Source organism: Panthera leo, chromosome B2, assembly GCF_018350215.1.
Source record: "Panthera leo isolate Ple1 chromosome B2, P.leo_Ple1_pat1.1, whole genome shotgun sequence".
In the NCBI taxonomy this organism is placed as follows: domain Eukaryota; kingdom Metazoa; phylum Chordata; class Mammalia; order Carnivora; family Felidae; genus Panthera; species Panthera leo.
Window position 1 is genome coordinate 1715539 of NC_056683.1, and position 22563 is coordinate 1738101.

General features: G+C 44.0%; 1 protein-coding gene across 2 annotated transcripts; it reads left to right on the forward strand.

The window, feature by feature from the left end:
• Positions 1 to 5425: 5425 nt before the first annotated feature.
• ZBED9 (zinc finger BED-type containing 9) lies at positions 5426 to 22563 on the forward strand. 2 transcript variants are annotated; one of them, XM_042937510.1, is made up of 4 exons: positions 5426 to 5960; positions 15560 to 15707; positions 16998 to 18493; positions 19552 to 22563. In XM_042937510.1, exons 1-4 carry the CDS (start codon positions 5541 to 5543, stop codon positions 21466 to 21468), a joined length of 3981 nt encoding a protein of 1326 aa, XP_042793444.1. In that variant the 5' UTR covers positions 5426 to 5540; the 3' UTR covers positions 21469 to 22563. The 2 variants fall into 2 exon arrangements, with proteins under 2 accessions (XP_042793444.1, XP_042793445.1); XM_042937511.1 differs by having other exon boundaries at positions 16998 to 18481.

Consider the following 22563-nt stretch of genomic DNA (forward strand, 5'->3'; position numbering starts at 1 on the left):
TCTCTGTTCATTTAGTAGGTGAAAGGGGTATTGCAATACAACTTAATTTCCATTTCCCTTATTATGACAAAATACTTCTTACATTTATAAAAGCAGAATTATTTTTGTTTCAATTCATTTGAATTTTTGTTTTTATTGTTTTAAGCTGAGAGCAATATTTGACGTATGATCTCTGGACTGCTTCAGCTGCAGAATTCTGGGCCTCACTCAATCTATTAAATTATGATCTCAGGGACTGTGTGCTTTGGAGTCTGTGATTTAATAAAGCATCAGATGTTTCTTCTGTTGACCCGGAAACCTTGTATCTGCCTTAGGTATCTACATGTTATATCTAATCACCCAGAATTCTCTTTATTTCTGTAAATGTTCAGCCCGGGAAAGCTGTTCTGGTTTTTTATCTTCCCAGCCACATCTCTCCTATCTTGTACAGATTTTAAAATCTGTTTTCATATCATCAGAAAATTGGCTACTGTTAGTTGATTCATTTTACCCTGGACAGACCTCTACACAGTCGATTGCAGCTTGTTTTCTCTGGATAAGAAATATTCCCAGAATGTGTCTGTAAGTTCTTTGAGGGACCTGTCAAAGAAAAATTGCACCAGATGGGGTTAAACAGGCAAGGAAGACTTTATTTAGACTATTGAAGTAGAACAGGGAGACTGACCTCCCCTTGGAACACAATGAGGGCAGCTGGGGATTCATGGCCAATGGGCAGGGAGAGGGAGTCACTGGATGGAAAATTGCTAAAACAAGACAAAACAAAATAAAAGCAAGCAAAAAAGACTTGATTGAATATTTAGTGGAGCAAAAGGAACTTGATTGGCTATCAAGGGTAGGGGGTTTCCCACCTAAACTGGTTTAGCAGGATTCATGCCCAAACTGGACTCAATAGGATTCGTTATTAAGACTGGGCTTGACAGGCCAAGGATGGAGCCCAGTTCAGAAGTCTCAGAAGAACCTGACCAGTTTGGCCAAGGAGGGAGCCCTTGTCAATACCCATAGGGATTCCCTCCGCTTCCTGAAGGCATAGGAGAGCCATGGAACACATGAGGTACAAGCACAAGTGTCCACACTCTTTCCCAGCCTCCGTCATGTGCCTGGCTGGCTCTGCTCCGGTGGCAGCTGCTCTGTGGCCTTCTCTCCAGTCCTGGGTCAGCTGGGTGCAGGCACCCCTCCCCCCAGGCCTTCCGTTACCTTAATTTAGAGGCTTGGAATAAATCTGAATTATTGGATCTGAACTAGGACAGGTGTATGATCATAATGATTACATCGTTAAATTCCTCTTCAATAGTTAAGAAGTGGTTCTTCCTTCTGTTCCTTCACTCCATCTGTTCCATAAAGTTCCAGGAGGGCAGTTGGAAGTCCAGGGTCTATTTGCAGTATGGACTTTGTGTTGGTTAGGATGTCAGTGCCGCGTGGCCGAGAAAGCCGCAGGCTGCAGGTGGACTTGGCTGGGAGAAGGACTGCGGATATAGACTTCCCACACGGGCAGGGCTGTCGGGCCATCTCAGGAGAGAGTCAACACTGTGGGGCCTCTTCACACTAGCACCCACAAGGTGGAAAGAAGACACCACCTGTTGCTATGGCAGCACCCCAACAGAAAAGATTGATTCCCTCTGCAATCAGCCTGATCACAGACCTGGTAAGCGGAGGTGCCTCTTATGACATAGAAGAGAGTCATCTTTACAAAACACACATACCTGTCGCTTCCTAATTTAGCTCTTGTCCTGCTGAAGGAAATCTTTCCTTCCTGAAGCCCTGTTTCTCTCATCATCCTAAAGGTAAAACGAGGGGCGCCTCGGTGGCTCAGCCGGTTAAGAGTGGGACTCTTGATTTTGGCTCAGGTCATGTTCTCACCATTGTGACACCCAGGCTCAACCTGGAGCCTGCTTGAGACTCTTTCTCCCTCTCTCTCTGTCCCTCCCCAGCTTGTGTGTGCGTAAAATAAAAAAATAAAAATAAACAAAGGTAAATTGAGTGTAGGGACTTCCTAGTTCTGATCTTTACCTCCAGTTTGTTCCTGTCTACACAGTGACAGTAGTGTTCCGGAGGCACCCACTTGTCCCTGAGCCTCAGCTCCCTGTGGGTCAGTCGCACCGATGCTGGTGTGAGGACAGCCCACCCTGGGCCGCCTGTGATGGACTGGAAGCCTTTCCTGCAACCCCCACGCTGCCCTCCAAGCACTGGGGGCAGGGGGCAGGAATGAGGAGGAGGGAGAGGTGAGAAGTAACCTAGGCAGGGGTGGTGCTTGGAGTCCCCTGGGGGGGTGGGGTGGACTGAGCACTCTGGGGACATGTGTGTCCTTGGAGATGTTGAAGGTGCTGGGCACCCCAGGAGGGTCTCCAGGTCTTCAGGTGAACTTTAGAAAGTGGAACTTACTTCCCAGGGTCTTACGTTTGTTTGGTGAGAGTAGGGAAACTGAATACCACTGAGCGTGCAGACGCCATCCCACCAACTACAAAATATAAAAGGTTCTTCTCGAGAGGAGCCATTGAGCGAAACTCGATCTCAGATTGCAGATTCAACATCCAGAAAGCCACCTGTTATACCAGGGACCAACCAAAAGGGCGAACACAGCCATCTGTAGTCTCGGCTAAATATCCCCTGGGCAATAACTGCGAGCTCCGACCCAGAAGTAGGTCAGACTTCCAAAAGGCCAGGCTGAGCACGAAATCTGACGCTGTGGTGTCGTTGAAGGGGCGAGGAGCAAAATGTATCTCAAGGCAGTCGGAGCACTTTCCTGCGTGCCTCCGTTGGTATCCAGATTTTGTGAGGTCTGAAGCTTACACCTTTTAGGGGGTCCTGCTTAAGAAAAGGAACAGACATTATCTGTACAGAATTAGATACAGCCACTCTAAGGCCTAGATGATGTAACAGGATAAGTTGCGGTAGAAAGAGGCAACAGTCTTCACTAGTTTCCATTATAATATCTTTCTGCAACTTTTACAAAAAAACATACATCATACAGGACTATCCCTTCCAGGCCTTGGATAGGGTGCATGCAAATGGGGGGGGGGTCATGATAAATACTCTTCTGAAGGGATGTTTCACAATATCTTTCAAAATAATCTTTCAACAATTTTTCTTTAAGCACAAAAGAATTAAAAATATGTTCAAAAATGTTCAGTGTAATATTTTGCAATATCAAAATGTGAAAATGCGCCCATCTGCTTAATGGAAATAATATCCAGCTACTAAAAAAGACTGGGACAGATGGAGGTGCCCACATGTTGGCTTGGCAGTTTTGGGAGAGGATCTAATTTAAAACAAACAAATCCCAGGGGCACCTGGGTGGCTCAGTCGGTTACGTGTCCAACTTCAGTTCAGGTCATGATCTCACAGTTGGTGGGCTCGAGCCCCACATCAGGCTCTGTGTTGACAGCTCGGAGCCTGGAACCTACATCATCATATTCTGTGTCTCGCTCTGCCCCTACCCCAACTCATGCTCTGTTTCTGTCTCAAAAATAAATAAACATTAAAAAGTTAAAAAATATATAAAACAAATACCAGAAATTTCTGACTTGTGATATATAGCATGATCTAATTCTGGTTAAGTCTTAGTGTGTGAGTTTACATATTCATTTTAAAATAGGTTTGAGGAATATATACTAAATTCTTGGCATGAGTATTTCTGAGACATGGAACGAGGGATGAAGGAGCTTTTCATTTTTTGCATGTCCACTTTTGTTATACACACACACACACACACACACACACATATAGTTTGTTTACAGGTGTATGCCACTTTAGATGTTAAAAGTGAAAATGTACCAAAAAATTAAAGCCCCTACGTAGAGGACTTAAAAGTCATGTTTACTTCATATTAGCTGCCTACTGTGCTCAGCACGACCATGATCAAAGTATACAGAAAGTGAAAGGGACAGAAGACAGAATCTTTGACTGCAAAGGATTAACGGTTGGTTCGGGGAAAACCACAAAAGATAAACGCAACACGTTAATAGTGGCTAGGAAACTGGGGGTGGGGGTGAGGTGGGGCTCCATCTCATCCTTTGAAGGTCTGATGACGAGGGCACATAAGTATTTTACATATAATTTCATTGGGTTTAGGGACTCGTTCAAGACCATTTACAGAACCCAAGGGTAAGAATTTTTGATTTAGAGCTTTCCAAAAGAAATGTTGATTCTTCAAAACCTCTTGCATCAGAAATGCCAAAATGTGAGTCATCACTAGGGACCAAAGTAGAAGGAAACAGAATGGGAAGAGGACGCCATTCAGCAGTTCAACAAACGCTCTTGGGGTGGGACCTACCGTTCTCTGAGCGCTCTCAGCATAGCCGAGGGGCCATCGGGGTGGGGAGAAGGAAGAGGAATCTGGGCGGGGGCCTGAGACGCTTCTAGTGCTCTCAGGCCTCCTGCTCGGCGCTTTCCGCGGGGGCCTGGGGAAGCGGGCACCTGCCGGCACCGTCCTGTGGAGCGCGCACCGTCGGCTGCGGACCTGCGGGGCGCGCACCTGCGGGCACTGGCCTTCGGGGCGGGCACCTGCCGGCCGCGGGCCTGGAGGGCGCGCACGTGCCGGCACCAGACCTGCGGGACGCGCACCTGCCGGCACCGGCCTGCAGAGCGTGCGGCCCCGAGCAGCTCGCAGCGCGCAGGAAGCTCTGGTGCCCTCCCGCCTCTTGCCGGCGCTCTGGAAGCGCGCCGGGTCGCGCAGGTGCGCCTCTGGGGCGGGTTTCCCGGCGGCTGCGGTACGGCTCGCCAAGCCGGCGCCGCCGCGTCACCGGGAGAGGCGCACGCTGTGAGTTGCGGGTCTCCCACCCGTAAAATGGAGAGAGCACACCCGCTCTCGCAGTCCTTTTCCGAGCCCGACTGGCGGCTGCTAGAACAGGCCGGGCAAAGCCTGCAAAACCGTCCGTCCCGCTGGTCTGTTCAGAACCGCCGGTCGGAGCGCCCAGCAAGCCCCGGGCAGCCTCTGCACCGCGAAGCGCTCCCCCGCGGAAGATCGCGGAGCCGGGGCTGCCGCGCGCTCGCCTCCGGGGCGCAGCGGTCCGCCGCCACGACCACCGAGAGCTCGCACCGCCCGCAGTCCTAGAGCGGACCGGAAGTGCGCGCCGGGCCGGCGGGGAGGCGCGTTTCGCGGCGGGAGCGCGGGGCAGTCCCGCCGGCCGGGACGGCGGCCCTCGGAGGTGCGGGCTGCGGCCGCGGGGAGGCGGCGCGTGCGCGGCGACAGCCGGCTCCGTTCGCCGCGCGCCGCCCGCAGCCCCGGCCCGTCCCTGCCCCCGGCCGGCTCGGCTCCTGCGCGCGGGGCCACGGCGGCCTCGGCTTTGCGCCTCGCGGGTAGCGGGCGGCGCGGCGAGCGGCCCTGCGACCCCTTAGCGGCTGAGAGCCCGCCGCTTCCGGGGCGGGCCGGGACCGCTTCCCTGCGGACGGAGCCGCTCGGGGGGCCGCCCCGTGGGGCCACGGAAGCCGGTCCCCTCTCTCCGCGTCTGTCTTCTGTGTTTGACGGGGTTCCTCCGTGCAGAACTTCCCTGAGGAGCGGGCGGGACGCCCCGCACCTGCCCCGACCGCAGGTGGCGTCCAGCATGGCCGCGGCCTGCGCGCGCGTCCCGGCCTCGGCTAGCCCCGCGTCAGAGGCGCACGGGGACATCATCCAAGTGAAGGTTAAGGAGGAAGACCATGTGTGGGATCAGGAATCCTGCCTGCAGGAGACTTGGTGTCACACCAGGGAACTCTGTCGCCAGCGCTTCAGACACTTCTGTTACCAGGAGACGCCTGGACCCCGCGAGGCGCTGCGCCGGCTCCGCGAGCTGTGCCGCCAGTGGCTGCGGCCCGAGACGCACAGCAAGGAGCAGATCCTGGAGCTGCTGGTGCTGGAGCAGTTCCTGACCATCCTGCCCGAGGAGCTCCAGGCCTGGGTGCGGGAGCACCACCCGGAGAGCGGGGAGGAGGCGGTGACCGTGCTGGAGGATCTGGAGCGGGAGCTGGACGAGCCTAGACAGCAGGTGAGACATTGGCGGTGCCTCTTCTGTGCAGAAGTTGAGGGCGTGGGTCCAAGCTGGAGTACGTGCCATCAACTCCACACTGGTGGCGGCACATTCCGCTTTGGGGCATTATTATTTGATCGCCGGTGTAGATGAATAGATTCAGGCTTATGGATAACAGTGTGCACGTAAGTGACAGCTAATCCACAAAAGTAGATGATGTAACCACATGGGAAACCTTGAGCTATTGCTTATCAGTAGAAAATACACTTTATTTACTGGCTGTGAGATTAAACTCTTCTGATGCCCACTACTTTTACCATATATGAAAATAAATCAGTATCAGGATATAAGGAGCACCTTCTGGGAAAGACAAATAGAGAAGTAGCCACTAACTAGAAATATCAGGAAAAAGGGAATGATGAGATTTGGGTTCCATAATAGGCCCTGTCACTAATTAGCTGTGTAACCTTTGGCGTATCAAACCTTCTCTGGGCTTTAATGTCTTCGTTTGTAAAACAAAGAAATTAATTCCATCATTTTCTAGATGGTTTTCAGTACTTGGAGTTGTTGGTATGTGAAACGTATTGAGTTCAGTATTTGGTCTTTCACCCTTACGCTAGAGGTTATTTTTAAGGGAGCATACATGCCTTCTAGGACAGTAATTTTAGAACATTTCGGATATTACCAGTCACATTTCTATAATGATCCTATCCATACATTTATCCGAACTCCTTAAATATGAACATTTTACGTATACAGTCTGATCCATTAAGACATGTTTTTCTGGAATGCAGATCTTTCATATGAGATTGATAAATAAGGAAATGAGTCCATGTAACATTGAAATCGTTCTGGCACAGACGTGAATTTTACCAGCAAGCTGATGTTTGGGGCCGCCAAGTGAGAGCAGCTGAATGCAAGGCGTGTGATTATAGCGGATGCAGCAAACTGTGAAGACGGGCAGCACTGTGCCAAACGCCCGTTTGCCCATTCACCTCCACATCCTTCCTCTTGGCCAGTCTCTGTTTTGGAAATGCTTCTTTGCATGGTTCCCTCCCGACTGTGTGCATTTTTTGTTCAACTTCTTTGTGTTCCAGAAAATGAGCAAGCAGAGGGGTTTACAAGTGCCACAGAAGCAAGCTGGTGATGAAATCTCTGCTAGCGAACATAAAACAACAGCTTTAAGAATTGAAGAAAAGCCCAAAATTACAAAACGCTTTTAAAAAATGGAAGCATCTGTGACATTGTGCAACCGGCGTAAAGGAGTCAACGTTGCATGCTGCTAGAGACAGTAGAAGAACTGGGAAGTAACAGAAAGTTCTGTAGCTGGAACATCTGCCAGCACTACAAAGTTTGTTTGGACGAGGTGTAAGGACATGGAAAAACCGGAACATTGGTTAAGTGTGTGGATTGAATACCAAACAAAGAAGGAATCAGAGGCATCCTTTCTCAAATAAAGGGAAGTCTTAGCAATATATGAAGACCTTCAGGAAAAAGCTACAAGTGCAGAAGTATCTTCACTTAGCGGAAGTAGTGGCTGCTTTAGTGACTTCAAGAACGGCCGTGTCTTCCAGTGCTAAGCCCTCTGGTGAACTGTGACTGCGGATAGAAGAGGCTGTACGGTTCTCCCAGGGTTAAGAAATCTGATTGATGAAGAAGGCTATTCCCTGGATCAGATTTTAATTTTGATGAAACCAGGCTGCACTGGAAGCACATTCCCTCAAGGGTCTGTATCTCTAAGGAGGAAACGCACAACACACACGAGGGCTTGAGGCCACGCGAGATCATGTGATGTGATGCGGGGTGCAAATCCCAGTGGGGATGTAAAGCTGAGGATGAGCTTTGAAAGGAGTCGGAAAGACTGGCCCGCTGTAGTTCTAACAAGAGAGGCTGGATAACAGGCAGATATTTATTGGTCTTCTAGGTGATGTTTTTTTCTACGTGACTTAAAAAGGTAACTGCAGGAGGAAAAAATTATCTTTCAAAAGTCTTAGCATACACCCATCCCTCCTCCAACAGTTGCTACCCTTTCATCAGATACTGAAGTTCTCTTTTCTCTCCTGGTACAACTTCTTTACTCCAGCCCCTTGATTGGGGTGTGATTGCGGCCTTTAAAGCTTATTACTTAAGGAGAACATTCAAGGTGTTTATTGCACCTACAGCGGGTGAAATGCACACACAGTTTTTGCTTTCTGGAGTCAATTGCACATTAAACCTGCCACTGATATTACTGTGGAGGCCTGGCATGATGGTTCAGGTAGGACGGAGGGGGAGCGGACGGCTCACTTCTGTCACCTGAGGTTCAGGTAGGATACAGGGGGAGTGGACAGAAGATGATGAATGACTGCCATGCAGAGTGCCACAGGATTGTGCTTCATGCATAAGGTCCCATTTGGAACCATGTAAGCAGCTCCTTTACAAAACAAGGGAAATGTTTAAGCAGCAGAAACTGCATCTGTAAGTCAATTTCAAAGAAGTACACACACGATTGATGAGCCAGAACCAAATCATGGTTTTCTAAAATCACTGCATTTCTTGGAAGATGTGCAAATGCTTCTCCTCCTGAACTTCTGATGACAGAGTCTCTACTCCTCCTTCCCCTTTCCTGAGCCCACTTTGTGGCACAGTAGCATCACCTCACTGAGGTACAGTGCTATACGGGATGTAATCATCCTTTATAGTATCTTTCTGACTAGGCTTGTATATTACTAGGACCATGGTTTTATTAGCACTCTGGTGACAAAGTTGTGTATCTCTGAAGTAGTCTATCCTGTAACTTTATTTTCTCCATAAATCCTGTCACTTTTGTGTTTAGTTTTGTAGAAAGCATGTATTTTCCTCTTCCCTCCAGCCAGCACACCTCCTCCTTTTGTTTCAAAGAAACAATATAGTTTGTTTTTTTCCTGCAGATGTGCCTGTTTCTTTAGAATTTTCCTCTTCTACTTTGTTGAGAAATGTGGCCATTGGTAGGACTTGGTGTTTGGTCAGTTCTGGGTAATGTTCGTATTTGATAGATTTTCATATGACTCAGGGTTATAGAGCTCTCCCTAGTCTTCTAGAATACTAAGTTTGCATAAATGTTTCTCATTTTTCTTGTTTCTGTGTAATTTCTGGAAGAAGGGGAAATGCCATTGTTGCAGACATGCTTAACTGCCCTCTCGGAACACAGGCACCCCTGCTTTCAGAAAGTGTGGTTTCTAGCTCTCCACTTTATTCCACTTTGTTTTTACAAAAGACCCGCATCAGCACGGTAACCGCTCTTTTTCATAAAAATGAAAATACTCTGTGGATTCTTCAGGTCAGTAAACACAGGAACTAGTGTAACTCTTTTGTCAAGCCAGCATGGCCTATATGAACTTACAGAAAGTGGGGATACTGTTCACTCTATGCCCTTTCTGCTTCCAACAGTTTTCACAGGAATGCCCTACTTTTGTGTATCAGGGGAAACCTATATCCCCCCCACACATACACACACACACTTGCTTCTTCCATAAAAAGTGTTGATTTTGTTCATGTTGGCCATGTACCTACCTACTTTTCCAGCTTTCCTCCTACTGGAGTTGGCTATGCAACACAGGCCTGGCCCGGGAGAAGTAGGCACAGTTTCTGGCAGTTTCTGTGAAAGCTTGTACTTTCCTTGTAAGATGGGGCAGGTGTGTTTATTCTGTCTTTGCCCACCGCCTGTCGTGAACATAGTTGGTGTCCAGGCCTGCACAATGGTGGGCACGAGCAAGAACCCCAGGGTGGTGAGGACAGCTGCCCTCCTCACACCTCTTGTCATGTGACAAAAAGAACACCCCCTCCCCCCATTTTTTAAAGCCAATATGAGTTAAGTGTCTAATTGGGAAATATATGCCTTTCTAATGACTGTGGCCGCATTATACCACGATTTTACAACCAGAACTTTCGTATTAGAAAATTTTAAAAATCAAATCCAGGAATCATAGAGTGAAAGACAAATGACCGTCATAACGGGTTTGAGGTTAATTTCATTTCTGTAATTCGTTACTGCCGCCTGGAGTCACCCTTTAAAGTCCGGTGGTGGACGTCCTTCCGGGACCTGGCGAGTCCCTCCGCTGCATAGACAGAAGGGTGTGCGCGGGCGAGGTGGGGGAGGAGCGGCCGCAGCCGCAGGTCTTCGGGTTCGTGTTTTAGTTGCTGTAAGAGTCTTTGCAGAACTGATAGGATTATTGAACTATAAGCAGCAGGTTCCCCTGTCCCCCGGCTGGGATATCGTCTTCACTCCACGACTCTGTTTCTCCCAGTTATGTAAAGATTCGGGCAAATTGAAACGTAGCCTATTTATTATACAAACCAATCTACATAGGATGTCTTTTTCTTTTAATCCAGATTTTTCTTTTTCTCTTTTCTTATTTTAGAGAGAGCGAGCACAAGTGAGGGAGAGGGACAGAGAGAGGGAGAGAATCTTAAGCAGGCTCCACACCCACCAAGGAGCCCCGGGTGGGACTGATCCCATGATCCTGGGATCCTGACCTGAGCTGATATCAAGAGTCAGCTCAACCCACTCAGCCAGCAAGTGCCCCCACATATGATGTCTTATTCTTAAGATCAGAGAAGGGAAGGGGCACCTGGGTGGCTCAGTTGAATAGCCCACTCTTGATCTTGGCTCAGGTCATGACCTCGCGGTACGTGGGTTCAATCCCAGCGTTGGGTACTGTGCTAACAGCTCAAAGCCTGGAGCCTGCTTCAGATTCTGTGTCTCCCTCTCTCTGCCTCTACCCTGCTTGTGCTCTCTTTCTCTCCCAAAAAATAAAGTAAACATTAAATTAAATTAAATTAATTAATTAATGAAATTTTTTAAAAAAACATGTGAACTTCATTCATACTGTAAGCATGAAAGAATCACTGGAAAAACTTGAAAAGAAGGAAATAGTCTTACTAGATACTAACCTACCGTAAAGCATCTTTAGATGACATCATGGTACTGATACATGAGTAGATGGATCAATAAAGCAATAGAAAGTACAAAAGTAGACCCAAGCACATACGAAAATTGTACAATCCATTTGCCATCTCAAATCACCGTAAGGAAAAATGGACTTTTATTTTATTTATTTTTTTTTTAATTTTTTTTAACGTTTTATTTATTTTTGAGACAGAGAGAGACAGAGCATGAATGGGGGAGGGTCAGAGAGAGAGGGAGGCACAGAATCTGAAGCAGGCTCCAGGCTCTGAGCAGTCAGCACAGAGCCCGATGCGGGGCTTGAACTCACGGACTGTGAGATCATGACCTGAGCTGAAGTCGGACGCTTAACCGACTGAGCCACCCAGGTGCCCCAAAAATGGACTTTTAAATAAATGTTGAGATGGGGCGCCTGGGTGGCTCAGTCGGTTAAGCATCTGACTTTTGGCTCAGGTCATGATCTCATAGTTCGTGAGTTCAAGCCCCGCATCAGGCTCTGTGCTGACAGCTCAGAGCCTGGAGCCTGCTTCAGATTCTGTGTCTCCGCCCCCCTTCTCTCTTCTGCCCCTCCCCCACTCATGCTTGGTCTCCCTATTTCAAAAATAAATAAACGTTAAAAAAATTAAGTAAATGTTGGGATAAAGGGACATAGCCATTTTGAAAAGGCACATTAAATCTATGCCTCATACCATATATCAGAAACAATAAACTTTAAATGTGTCAGAGATCAATACATAAAATTTTAAATACCCAACTACTAGGATAAAGTGTGAATGACGTATTTTATTATCTGGGTGTACAGAATTACTCCAAACCCAGAAATAATATCAAGAAATTTTTCTTTATGAAATAATTTAAAAATGCAGGACAGAAAACCCACACAGAAATAAAAATGATAAATTTTAGTGAAAATATTTGTAAGATTTATCATAGATAAAAGCTAATCTTTTTGGCAAATGCAATAAAAATGATCAAGAGACATGAGCAGTTTTCATAAACAGATAAATGAATGACTTTTAACTGTACAAAAAGATGCTCCACTTCAATCATAAAATTGCAAATCAAAACTACATTGAAGTACTTTTGTCACCTGTCAGATGGCAAAATTTCAAAAGCTTGGCAACACAGTGTGGTGGCCTGACCGGAAGATAGGTCCTGTCATATGTCGCTGGTACACGTACAAGATGGCTCCTTTCCTTTGGGGGTGGGGCAGATTTGGACACCATCTAACGCCTACTTGTGCATCTAACACCTACTTGTGCATCTAACGCCTATTTGTACCCTTTGACCCACCCAGCAATACCCTTTCTGGGAATTTACTTTGAATATACACATCTACAAAGAAGAGACGACATAGACATAGTTTTTCATTGCAGCTATTTGTAAAAGCAAAATGTTGTAAGCAACCTAAATGCTGATCCATGTACAGTGACTGAATAAACTGTGGCGCATGAATGTAACGTGGGACCATGTACATAAAAATGAAGAGGGTATCTATGAACTGGTATGAGATGACCTCTGGAGAATATTCTTCTAGCAAGTGAAAAAAGGAAGGTGTGAACTACTGTGTATAGTATAGAAAAGTATAGACACATTTGCATTAAATTTGTATATATTATGTATATATGTATATAAGTGCAAATATTGGTGTATATGTATGTATATATGTGTTTTACATATTTTTGCAAAAATAAACTGAGGGTAAACCGTCACCAACAAAAATGGTTTCTTATGGGAGTGAAGGGGGAGTAGAATATAAGCAATATTTCTCTGAATATGTATTTTGATTTTTGGGGGCATCTGGGTGGCTCAGTCGGTTAAGTGTTGGATGCTTGGTTTTGGCTCAGGTCATGATCTTGTGGTTTGTGGGATTGAGCCCCACGTTGCTCTCTGAGCTGATGGCACGGAGCCTGCTTGGGATTCTCTGTCTCCTTCTCTCTCTGCCCCTCCCCTCTCCCAAAATTAATTAATTAATTAAAAAACTTTTTAAAACTGTATGTTTTCATCTTTTGTACCATTTAAATGCTTCAAATATTTTTTTTTTTCACTTGGATACTTTATTGGGACTTTTACTTTCCTGTCATAACTTCTGCATTTGGGAATGCTATGGCAATTTTGTATTGTTACAATTTTTCAAAGAAAAGATACATTGGCTTCTAGAGTAAAGATACATATAGCTTTTTTTTTTCTTTTCTAAATTGGCTTAGAAAAAAGTGTTTTTTTCATGACACTTAACAGAAAGGCAGAAACTTGGGAGTCCCAGTACCGGCTGTTCAGAAATATCTCCTAGAGAAAAAAATTCAAAAGCAATGCTTCAAATACTTAAAAAGCAATGTTAAGGGGCAGCTGGGTGGCTCAGTCAGTTAAGCATCTGACTTCAGCTCAGGTAATGATCTCACAGTCCGTGATTTTGAGCTCTGCGTCGGGCTGTGTACTTACAGCTCAGAGCCTGGAGCCTGTTTCGGATTCTGTGTCTCCTTCTCTCTCTACCCCTCCCTCGCTCGCTCGCTCTCAAAAATAAAAAATAAAACAAAAACAATTAAAAAATAAGAATAAAAAGCAATGTTAAAGTCAAAGTGATTGAACACAAACAGATGAACTCAACTGTATATCAAATTATTATTAATAACAGAGCAAAAAAACAATTCAAGTAACTTGAACACAGTACTCTGACTGTATGCTCTTAGTGGAATACTTACTGTCTGTGTACATATAAAGCTGCAAAGATATTGATTTCACATAGTAGGTATGTCGTTGGAAATGTGCTACAACACAAAGCATTGTAAATTCTGAAACTGTTCTGTGCTTATTGTAGGTGAGGGCAAATGAGTAAATATATACATACTGAACTAAGTTTTTGTTTCACCATGGGAGAAGGTATATATTAAAATGGAATATAGAAAGGTGAAGTAAATCTTACTGTGTTGAAATTGGATTGAATTCGTGATATTCTGTAAATATGTTTACCAGCTCTATCCATGAAAGTGCCTGGAGGGGACGAGGCATCATTAACAATGAGCCAACCTCCTACTCAGTCTTTGTTACTAATACTGTTGCTCCAAAATGAATCAAGACTTCTTGGGAAAACCGTTGAAACTAGTCCTGATGCAGGGAAAAGACAATGTGGTCATGTGTTTATTTTTCTGGAAAAATGGATGTGACCTAGCAGGGTCATGTTCGCACAATGCAGGAGCCTGATCAAAGGGGCCCCAGGGGCCAGATGGGAGACAGTTGGTGACCAGCATGAGTAAGGAAGGAATAGATTACAAAATAAGTCTATAGTGATATTCAAAATGATAGAAAGCTCTTTATAGGAAATTGCTAGCTAATAAATGTAGAAGAAATTATAAAGGCAGGCAGTAGCCCCCAGTATAAAAATTGATTCAAGCAAAAATCATCAGTGAATGCCAAAAACATTGGGGAATAGGCTATTGATGTACATGCATGCTCTTACCCCATTGCTGACTTAGTAATTACAGTGGGAAAATGAGTGGATAGATCTGGTGATCACGGCCTTAACTAACTGATCAAATTTAGCATTATCGATAATGGAATAACTTGATAGCATGTGCCCTGTGACATGACACCATAAGTACACATCACTTACGTAGTATTCTTCCAAAAATTACTCACCAGAAATGTTTGTGAGGAAATAAGACAAATCTCTGACATTCTATAGGATAACTGGGTCTGACTTTTCAAAATTGAATGTCATAAAAAAGATTCCTGTCTTTTTTAGATGAGAGGAAGCAAAAGGTATAATGTATAAATATTATGTATAATATTATTTCATGGACTTAAAACCATGATGAGAGGAAGCAAAAGGTATAATGTATAAATATTATGTATAATATTATTTCATGGACTTAAAACCATGATGAGAGGAAGCAGAAGGTATAATGTATAAATATTATGTATAAATATTGTTTCATGGACTTAAAACCATAAAATATATTTTGGGGACAGTTAGGGAAATTTAGCTATAAACCATACGTGAGATGGTTAGCGTAAGGAGCAGATGACGTTTTCTTTTTCCCCATGCATAACACTGGGCCGGTTTTCCACATTGACTCTAAAACAACTGTCAGATTCCTTTCTAGGTGCAATAGTCCCTATCAGATAATTTGCATAACCCCCATCCCAAATATTTTTAATTGCTTACACTGAAACCCATTTACAATTTTCTTTTAATTGTCACAACTTAGGATTCCTTTAATGTTTGTGTTGTTATTCCCCAAAACCAAAACCACAGGGATGAGTACCGACTTCTGTCCAATGGAGAGAGTTTCTGTTGCATGGCTCTGCTTTATTAGTCCCAGCATTTTTTTGATATCTCTCCTCATTCTGTTTGGCATTTGTCTTAAGAATTCAGCAAAGGGGCGCCTGGCTGGCTCAGTCAGTTAAGCATCCGACTTCCCTTCAGGTCGCGATCTTGCAATTCATGAGTTCAAGTTGAACACGGGCCGGAGCCTGGAGCCTGCTTTGGATTCTGTGTCTCCCTTGCTCTCTGCCCCTCCCCCACTCGTGCACGTGCTTTCTCTCTCTCAAAAATAAATAAACATTGAAAAGAAAATTCAATGAAGACTTTTTTTCTTCTCACATTCTATTTCTGTACAAGAATGTTCTGAGGTTTAGCTATGCTTTGTGCAGCGATCACCTATATTCATTTCCAGATGTATCGATTTGTCCCCAGGTCCCACAGGACACAAATGGGCCTGAAACTCCTATGGAGGAAATGAGTCCCCTGGATGCGGCACAGGAGTGCCTGGGTACCCAGCTCCCATCTACGGAAGACAGAATGGAATGTGCATCTCCAGAGCCACGCCCACTGCAGGATAATGGTGAGGTCCAGAAGGAGGATGACGTTTGGGAGCGGGAAGGGTCTCCTTGCTGAAAAGCTATGAAATCTCATCCATTGCAACCTTACTGAATTCATCTGAGGGAAGGTCAGCCAGTGTTGGGTGATGCTATTAAAGGAGTTAAGCAGCCAGGTAATAATGTAAGAAATCATTGAATACAAGATTTTTGATGGATATTTTGCAATGGAATTACGTCCCTGTGGATAAATCAGTAGGGATGCTGAGCACTCGTCCGTGTGCCCATTGGTCTGATTTCTAAAGCCTCTGCCCCAGTTTTTGTCACACATGATGTTTAAGACTTGGATTGCTACTCAGAAATTCTACTGGAGAAAATGGAATTTCTGGTCTATGCCCCTTAGCATTTCAAGGACTGTTAATAGGATAAGGTGTAGTGGAGGCAAGAGCACAGGCTGACTGTTCTGGAGCAACGTCTTTTCCAGAATCTCCAGTATAATCAACCCGTTCTACGTCTTGTGAAGTCCTAACAACTCCCCAGTTATCCTGCACCTACCAATACCCTCCTTGCTTCGGGAGCTCGTGTTCTGGTTCTCATGCACATTGCCCTATATTCCTTTCTTCCCCCAAATTCATCCTGCTTCACCCTCCTTTCCTACTCATGGCTCCATAGCGTGACACAAAATGTATTCGCGTGGAAAGAAGTTCTATCCGTATGGTGGTCTTTTCAGTCGCGTTTCGAGACATTGAAACATAAGCCCCAAATGTTGCTGTAACAGTTAACTTGACTCAATAGGACAAAACATGGTATAGTCTGGGGCTTTTTAAAAAAAGATCTATTACTGGGGCACCTGACTGGCTCAGTCAGTAGAGCACAAAACTCTTTGATCTCGGGATTGTGAGTTCAAGCCCCACGTAGTGTGTAGAGATTACTTAAAAAATAAAGTTTTAAAAAAAATCTATTACTGTATTGCTGAGGCTTTTCTAGCCAAAACAAATCATCTTTTATAGTTAATAAATAAATAATAACATCAATTTGCTTCTTGTTTTACATAAAACAGTACTTTAAGGCTAATCCCAGATACTGCTCTGGAAAGTCACATCTCTTTACTAGATCAGAACTTTTTGTTCCTAGCTTGGGTTCTTCATTTACCTTCTATTTCTCCAAAGCTGAGCTCCCTAACCAAACCTGTGTTCCCCCAACTTGTGTGCCCACGCCTCTGTTTCTACCCCAAGCTCTAGTGACTGCTTGGGCAGTGTATATGCTTCAAACGATATTCCCAAATATTCTAACTGATTTTTTTCTCTATATTTTAGGGTCATTTTTGTGGCTTTCCATGATGTCTCAAAGGGTGGGTGATGATAACCCCAGTAGCTTAGACACTAATGAACCAGAAATGGAACCAGAAAACATGAGAGAGAAGTTCTTCAGGAACTTAGCAGTGTTGCTGGAAAACAAAAGTAATAATACCAAGATATTTTCCAAAGCAAAGTACTGTCAATTAATACGGGAAGTGAAAGAGGCTAAAGCAAAGGCAAGAAAGGAGTCTGTTGACTACCGTCGCTTAGCGAGGTTTGATGTGATCCTTGTGCAAGGAAATGAGAAGCTGATTGAGGCTATAAATGGGGATACAGATAAAGTTCGGTATTACTTACACAGTGAGGAGTTATTTGACATTCTGCACAACACACATCTCAGCATTGGGCATGGAGGACGTACCCGCATGGAAAAGGAGCTACAAGCAAAATACAAAAACATCACAAAAGAAGTTATAATGCTGTACCTGACACTCTGCGGACCATGCCAACAGAAACATTCGAAACTCAAAAAAGTTATAACATCCAAACCAATTAAGGAAGTTAATTCAAGATGCCAGGTGGATCTTATAGACATGCAATTGAATCCTGATGGGGAGTATAAGTTTATTATGCATTATCAAGACCTTCGTACAAAGTTGAGTTTTTTGCGGTCACTAAAATCTAAAAGGCCTAAGGAAGTGGCACATGCTCTTTTAGATATTTTTACAATTATTGGAGCTCCCAGTGTCCTACAATCTGACAATGGGAGGGAATTTTCAAGCCAGATTGTCTATGAACTCAGTAATATTTGGCCAGAGTTGAAAATTGTCCACGGGAAGCCTCAGCCCTGTCAAAGCCAAAGTTCTATGAACCAAACTAATGATGATATCCAAAACAGGATTATCTCCTGGATGCAAACTAACAATTCATCACACTGGGCCGAGTTTTTGTGGTTCATTCAGATGATCCAAAATCAGCCCTATCACAGAGGTATGCAACCAAATCCATTTGAAGGCACATTTAGCTCTGAAGCTAAACCAGGCCTCTGTCATCCTCAGTTAACCGAAGAACTCATTGCCAGCCCAAATCCAGAAAGTGAATTTGAACCAGCTGACAAAGAATTAGAGAATCCACCAGGAGCACAGTATGAAGAAAATGTTGAGACTGGAACCGAGAGTAGCGATATTGAAGAGAATCTTTCTATTACTCCTACGGTGGCCATGAAAAACCCTCCTGAAAGCAGATTAAAATTTTTATCCTGTGTAGTTTGTGAAAGAGAATGCTCAGGTACTAACAGTTGCATATCACGTGATGGAAGTGTCCATGCAGTCTGCGGGGTGCCCTCCCCACATGGGACTGCGGGCTACCATCACAGAATAACGTGCAGTCTTTGCTACGAGACCACCACAATGAAAAGGAAACATGATGAGATCCAAAGAAGTTTGACTGGTCAACCTTCCAAAATGCTAAAGCCTTCAGAGACACCATTGTCATCAGACAAAGTAGGGGATTGGGTGAGAGTTTGAGTATCTGTTGTAGATGAAAGCAGGGGAAGAGCTTCATTACTCTTCACTGTGCTCATGATGAGTGAGAATGTTTGGCAGGGTATATGCTAAATAAAGCACAGGGTGGTCAACTTGGATTTGTTCTCTCCAGAGAAAAGCCCATTACTTCTAATTCCTATCTCCCCCACCCCCCACCACCACCCTTTTATCAGGTTGGAAGTTATAACCTTGAATGCTGCTTTATTTTTTGTGTGGGGTGATGACAGTCTCACTCTGTCCTGGTGTGAGGAATTCCTTGGGGGGATAAGGAAGCTAAGATCTAGGGGGTAAGTGGTGTGTGTGAGGGTGTGTTTCTACGGGAGGATGAACATGGGAAAAGCTGAACTTAGTGTTACTTTGGGTGGGGAGCTGAGCCAAGAAAGGGCATCTTGGGTCAAGTGAAGTGATTAGGAAGGACAAGAGATGACAAGTTGGATTGCGAGATACGGGTTTGTGTTGAGAAAAAGTTCAGTTTTCGGATATAAATGGAGAACATGAGATAAGGCCAAAGAGCTTTATTTTAAATCCGTAGGTTTTATAGAGTTAATGTGTGTTCAGCGTTGAGTTTTGAAACATGGGGGCTACACCTGATTTGGGCCAGTGGTACTGGAGTGTGATCTTCGGATCAGCGCTGGTCTGCAAACTTTATACCAGTCCACAGTGGGGCAAGTGTACTAATCAAGAGTATTTAGAAACTAGCCACAATTTGACATTGCCGTAGTGCCCAGCACGTGATTACTGCACTTGTGTTTCCGAGTAGAATGCTGGCAGGTATGGATGTTGACTCCTAGGGCAAGTCGTGTGCTGGCATTGTATAGCACTCAAGCACAGTTACAGTGCGTGGTATTTTATGGCTAGTTTGTCTGCTGTAACTCAGAAAAAAATGTAAGCATTTATTTATCTTTATAACTTCATTTTAAAACCATTTTTAAATTTTTAATCAAACCTAGTTTTTAATTTGTTTAACATTATTAGACAAAGGAGGAAAGTAACATTTGTGTTTATTTATTTTTAATCCTGATTTTCAGATGGCAAAACGAGCTTCACTGGACTTGTTTGTCAAGAAAAAACATAGCCTTTCTGAATCTGGGGGCAGGAGTAGAAGAAACGGTAAAGGTGGAAGTCAGCCTGAGGAAGTGAAAGGCAGAAGAGTTCACACAGGTTTCACCCGGAAATATGACCCCTCGTACATTGAGTTTGGGTTTATAGCTGTAATTGATGGTGAGGTGCTGAAACCACAGTGTATTATTTGTGGAGATATCCTGGCTAATGAAGCAATGAAACCATCAAAACTTAAGCGGCATTTATATTCAAAACATAAAGAAATGAGTTCACAACCAAAAGAATTCTTTGAGAGGAAGAGTAGTGAATTAAAGAGCCCATCAAAGCAGGTGCTCAGTGTTTCTCACATAAACATTAGCGCCCTGCGGGCCTCCTACAAGGTGGCGCTGCCTGTGGCCAAGTCCAAGACGCCGTACACGATTGCGGAGACCCTGGTGAAAGACTGCATCAAGGAGGTCTGCCTGGAGATGCTGGGAGAGTCGGCTGCCAAGAAGGTGGCTCAGGTGCCCCTGTCCAATGACACCATCGCCCGGCGCATTCAGGAGCTGGCCAGTGACATGGAAGACCAGCTCATAGAGCAAATAAAAGAAGCAAAGTACTTCTCGCTGCAGCTGGACGAGTGCAGAGATATCGCTAACATGATTGTTCTCTTGGTGTACGTGCGGTTTGAACACGATGATGACATAAAGGAAGAATTCTTCTTTTCAGCCTCTTTGCCAACAAACACAACTAGCTCAGAACTGTGTGAAGCTGTGAAGAATTATGTCGTCAACAAGTGTGGTCTGGAACTTCAGTTTTGTGTAGGCCTGTGTTCTGATGGTGCGGCTTCGATGACAGGGAGACGGTCCGAGGTGGTGGCCCAGATTAAGGAACTTGCGCCGGAGTGTAAAATAACACATTGCTTCATTCATCGAGAGGGTCTGGCCATGAAAAAGATATCAGCTGAACTAAATAGTGTGCTTACTGACACAGTAAAAATTGTGAATTATGTAAAATCTAATGCATTAAATTCGAGATTGTTCTCTTTGTTGTGCGACAATATGGAAGCGGATCACAAGCAGTTGTTACTGCAGGCGGAGATGCGGTGGTTATCGCGGGGGAAAGTTCTATCAAGAATGTTCGAAATACGAAACGAACTCTTAGTGTTTCTGCAAAGCAAGAAGCCAGTTTGGTCCCAACTTTTCAAAGACGTGAATTGGACAGCCAGACTTGCTTATTTATCTGATATCTTCAGTATTTTTAATGATCTTAACGTTTCCATGCAAGGGAAGAATGCAACATGTTTTTCAATGGCTGATAAGATTGAAGGACAAAAACAAAAGTTAGAAGCTTGGAGAAACAGAGTTTCTGTGAATTGTTATGACATGTTCCATAATTTAACAACAATTATCCATGAAGTAGGTAATGACCTTGATATTGTCTATCTGCAAAAAGTTATCAATGAACATCTTACAAATTTGTTAGATTGTTTTGAATTGTATTTTCCATCGAAAGAAGATCCACGCATAGGGAACTCATGGATCCAAAATCCATTCCTCTCATCAAAAGATAACTTAAATTTAACTGTCACCCTGCAGGATAACTTGTTGAAGCTGGCTGCTGATGAAGGACTGAAAATGAATTTTGAAAATACAGCATCACTTCCTTCATTTTGGATAAAAGTTAAAAATGAGTATCCTGAGCTTGCTGAGGTTGCTTTAAAATCCCTTCTTCTGTTCCCCTCAACGTCCCTGTGCGAGACCGGGTTCTCGACTTTAAGTGTCATTAAGACAAAGCACAGAAACAGTTTGAATATACATTATCCCCTGAGAGTAGCATTGTCATCCATCCAGCCCAGGTTAGACAAACTAACAAGCAAGAAGCAAGCTCACTTATCACATTAAAAACTTAAAGGTATTCAGTCAAAGTGTGCATATACGCATTACGGAATACGAAAGTTATTAAAATAGCAATTCTCTATATAAATTGTATGTACACTTTCAGTTACGTGTACAGTTTTTATAATTCTTGATATATTTCTTATATTTATTAAAATGTAATTTTAAATCTGTTGTTTCTAATATTAAAAAATTTTGGTCTTGTATTTTGTATGTCTTTGTTATTGTTGTGTTTCATCAGGATATGAAGATTGTAGGACGACTTCTGGATGGCAGTGATTTCTCTGAAGTGGCAGATTAGATCAGTGAGGGGAAGTGAACTTAAGGCTGGAATTGGAATCTGAGTGTCCTGGGTGGTCAGGTGGGAAGCTAATGTTAGGTTTCCTTTGTTGCTGCATGTTTACACACAGTGTTTACGTGGTGAGGACAGGGAAACACCTATCATAGTGTCATAGTGATGAGTTTAGGTCAGGTACAGACTTTTAGATTTTGCTTGAGCCGATTGCTGTTCAGGTTCTCTGGGACAGAGCCAGGAATGACGAGCTCTTCAGGTAGATTTATAACCTCTACGGTGCGGAGATGATTCAGAAAAATGGCACACATATCTGCTCTCCTGTCTGCACTCACTCGGAATTATGGAAAACAGACTGTTAGCACATGGCAGTTTCTTTAGGGTAAAAACATGCCAAGATCCTTGAGGAAAATGAGTCTTTTCCTAGACAGAAAAGCAACATAACAGTAAGTGCTTATTTTCAAAGAAATGTAACATTGAAAGTTGAAGACGGGAAAGAGATGTAGTCATACGAAATGTCACTAATATTTTATTGATTAAAAAGTTTCATTGGAATGGATCCCAAAAATGTTAGAAAGCGGAGGAAACATTTTTCACATTCAATTCTGAACCTTTAGTAGGATTATATTTTATTGTGCATGTTTTGATAAAATCTTACGGCTTCTCAAAAAAAGTGGTATTGGTGGATAGATATACGCAACAATGGTTTAATTTCTTCCACCTACATTTTATGTGTCCTGTCTCCTATCTGACTATATTTTGGAACTAAGGGACTTACATTTAAAAAATTTTACCATTTGTTTTATTGA

Bases quoted from the DNA above. Each gene is read 5' to 3' on its own strand.
- ZBED9 (XM_042937510.1), top strand. From the start codon at position 5,541: ATGGCCGCGGCCTGCGCGCGCGTCCCGGCCTCGGCTAGCCCCGCGTCA. The intron at 5,961-15,559 runs GTGAGACATTGG...ATTTGTCCCCAG, and splicing joins TGGACGAGCCTAGACAGCAG to GTCCCACAGGACACAAATGG. The intron at 18,494-19,551 runs GTGAGAGTTTGA...CCTGATTTTCAG, and splicing joins CAGACAAAGTAGGGGATTGG to ATGGCAAAACGAGCTTCACT.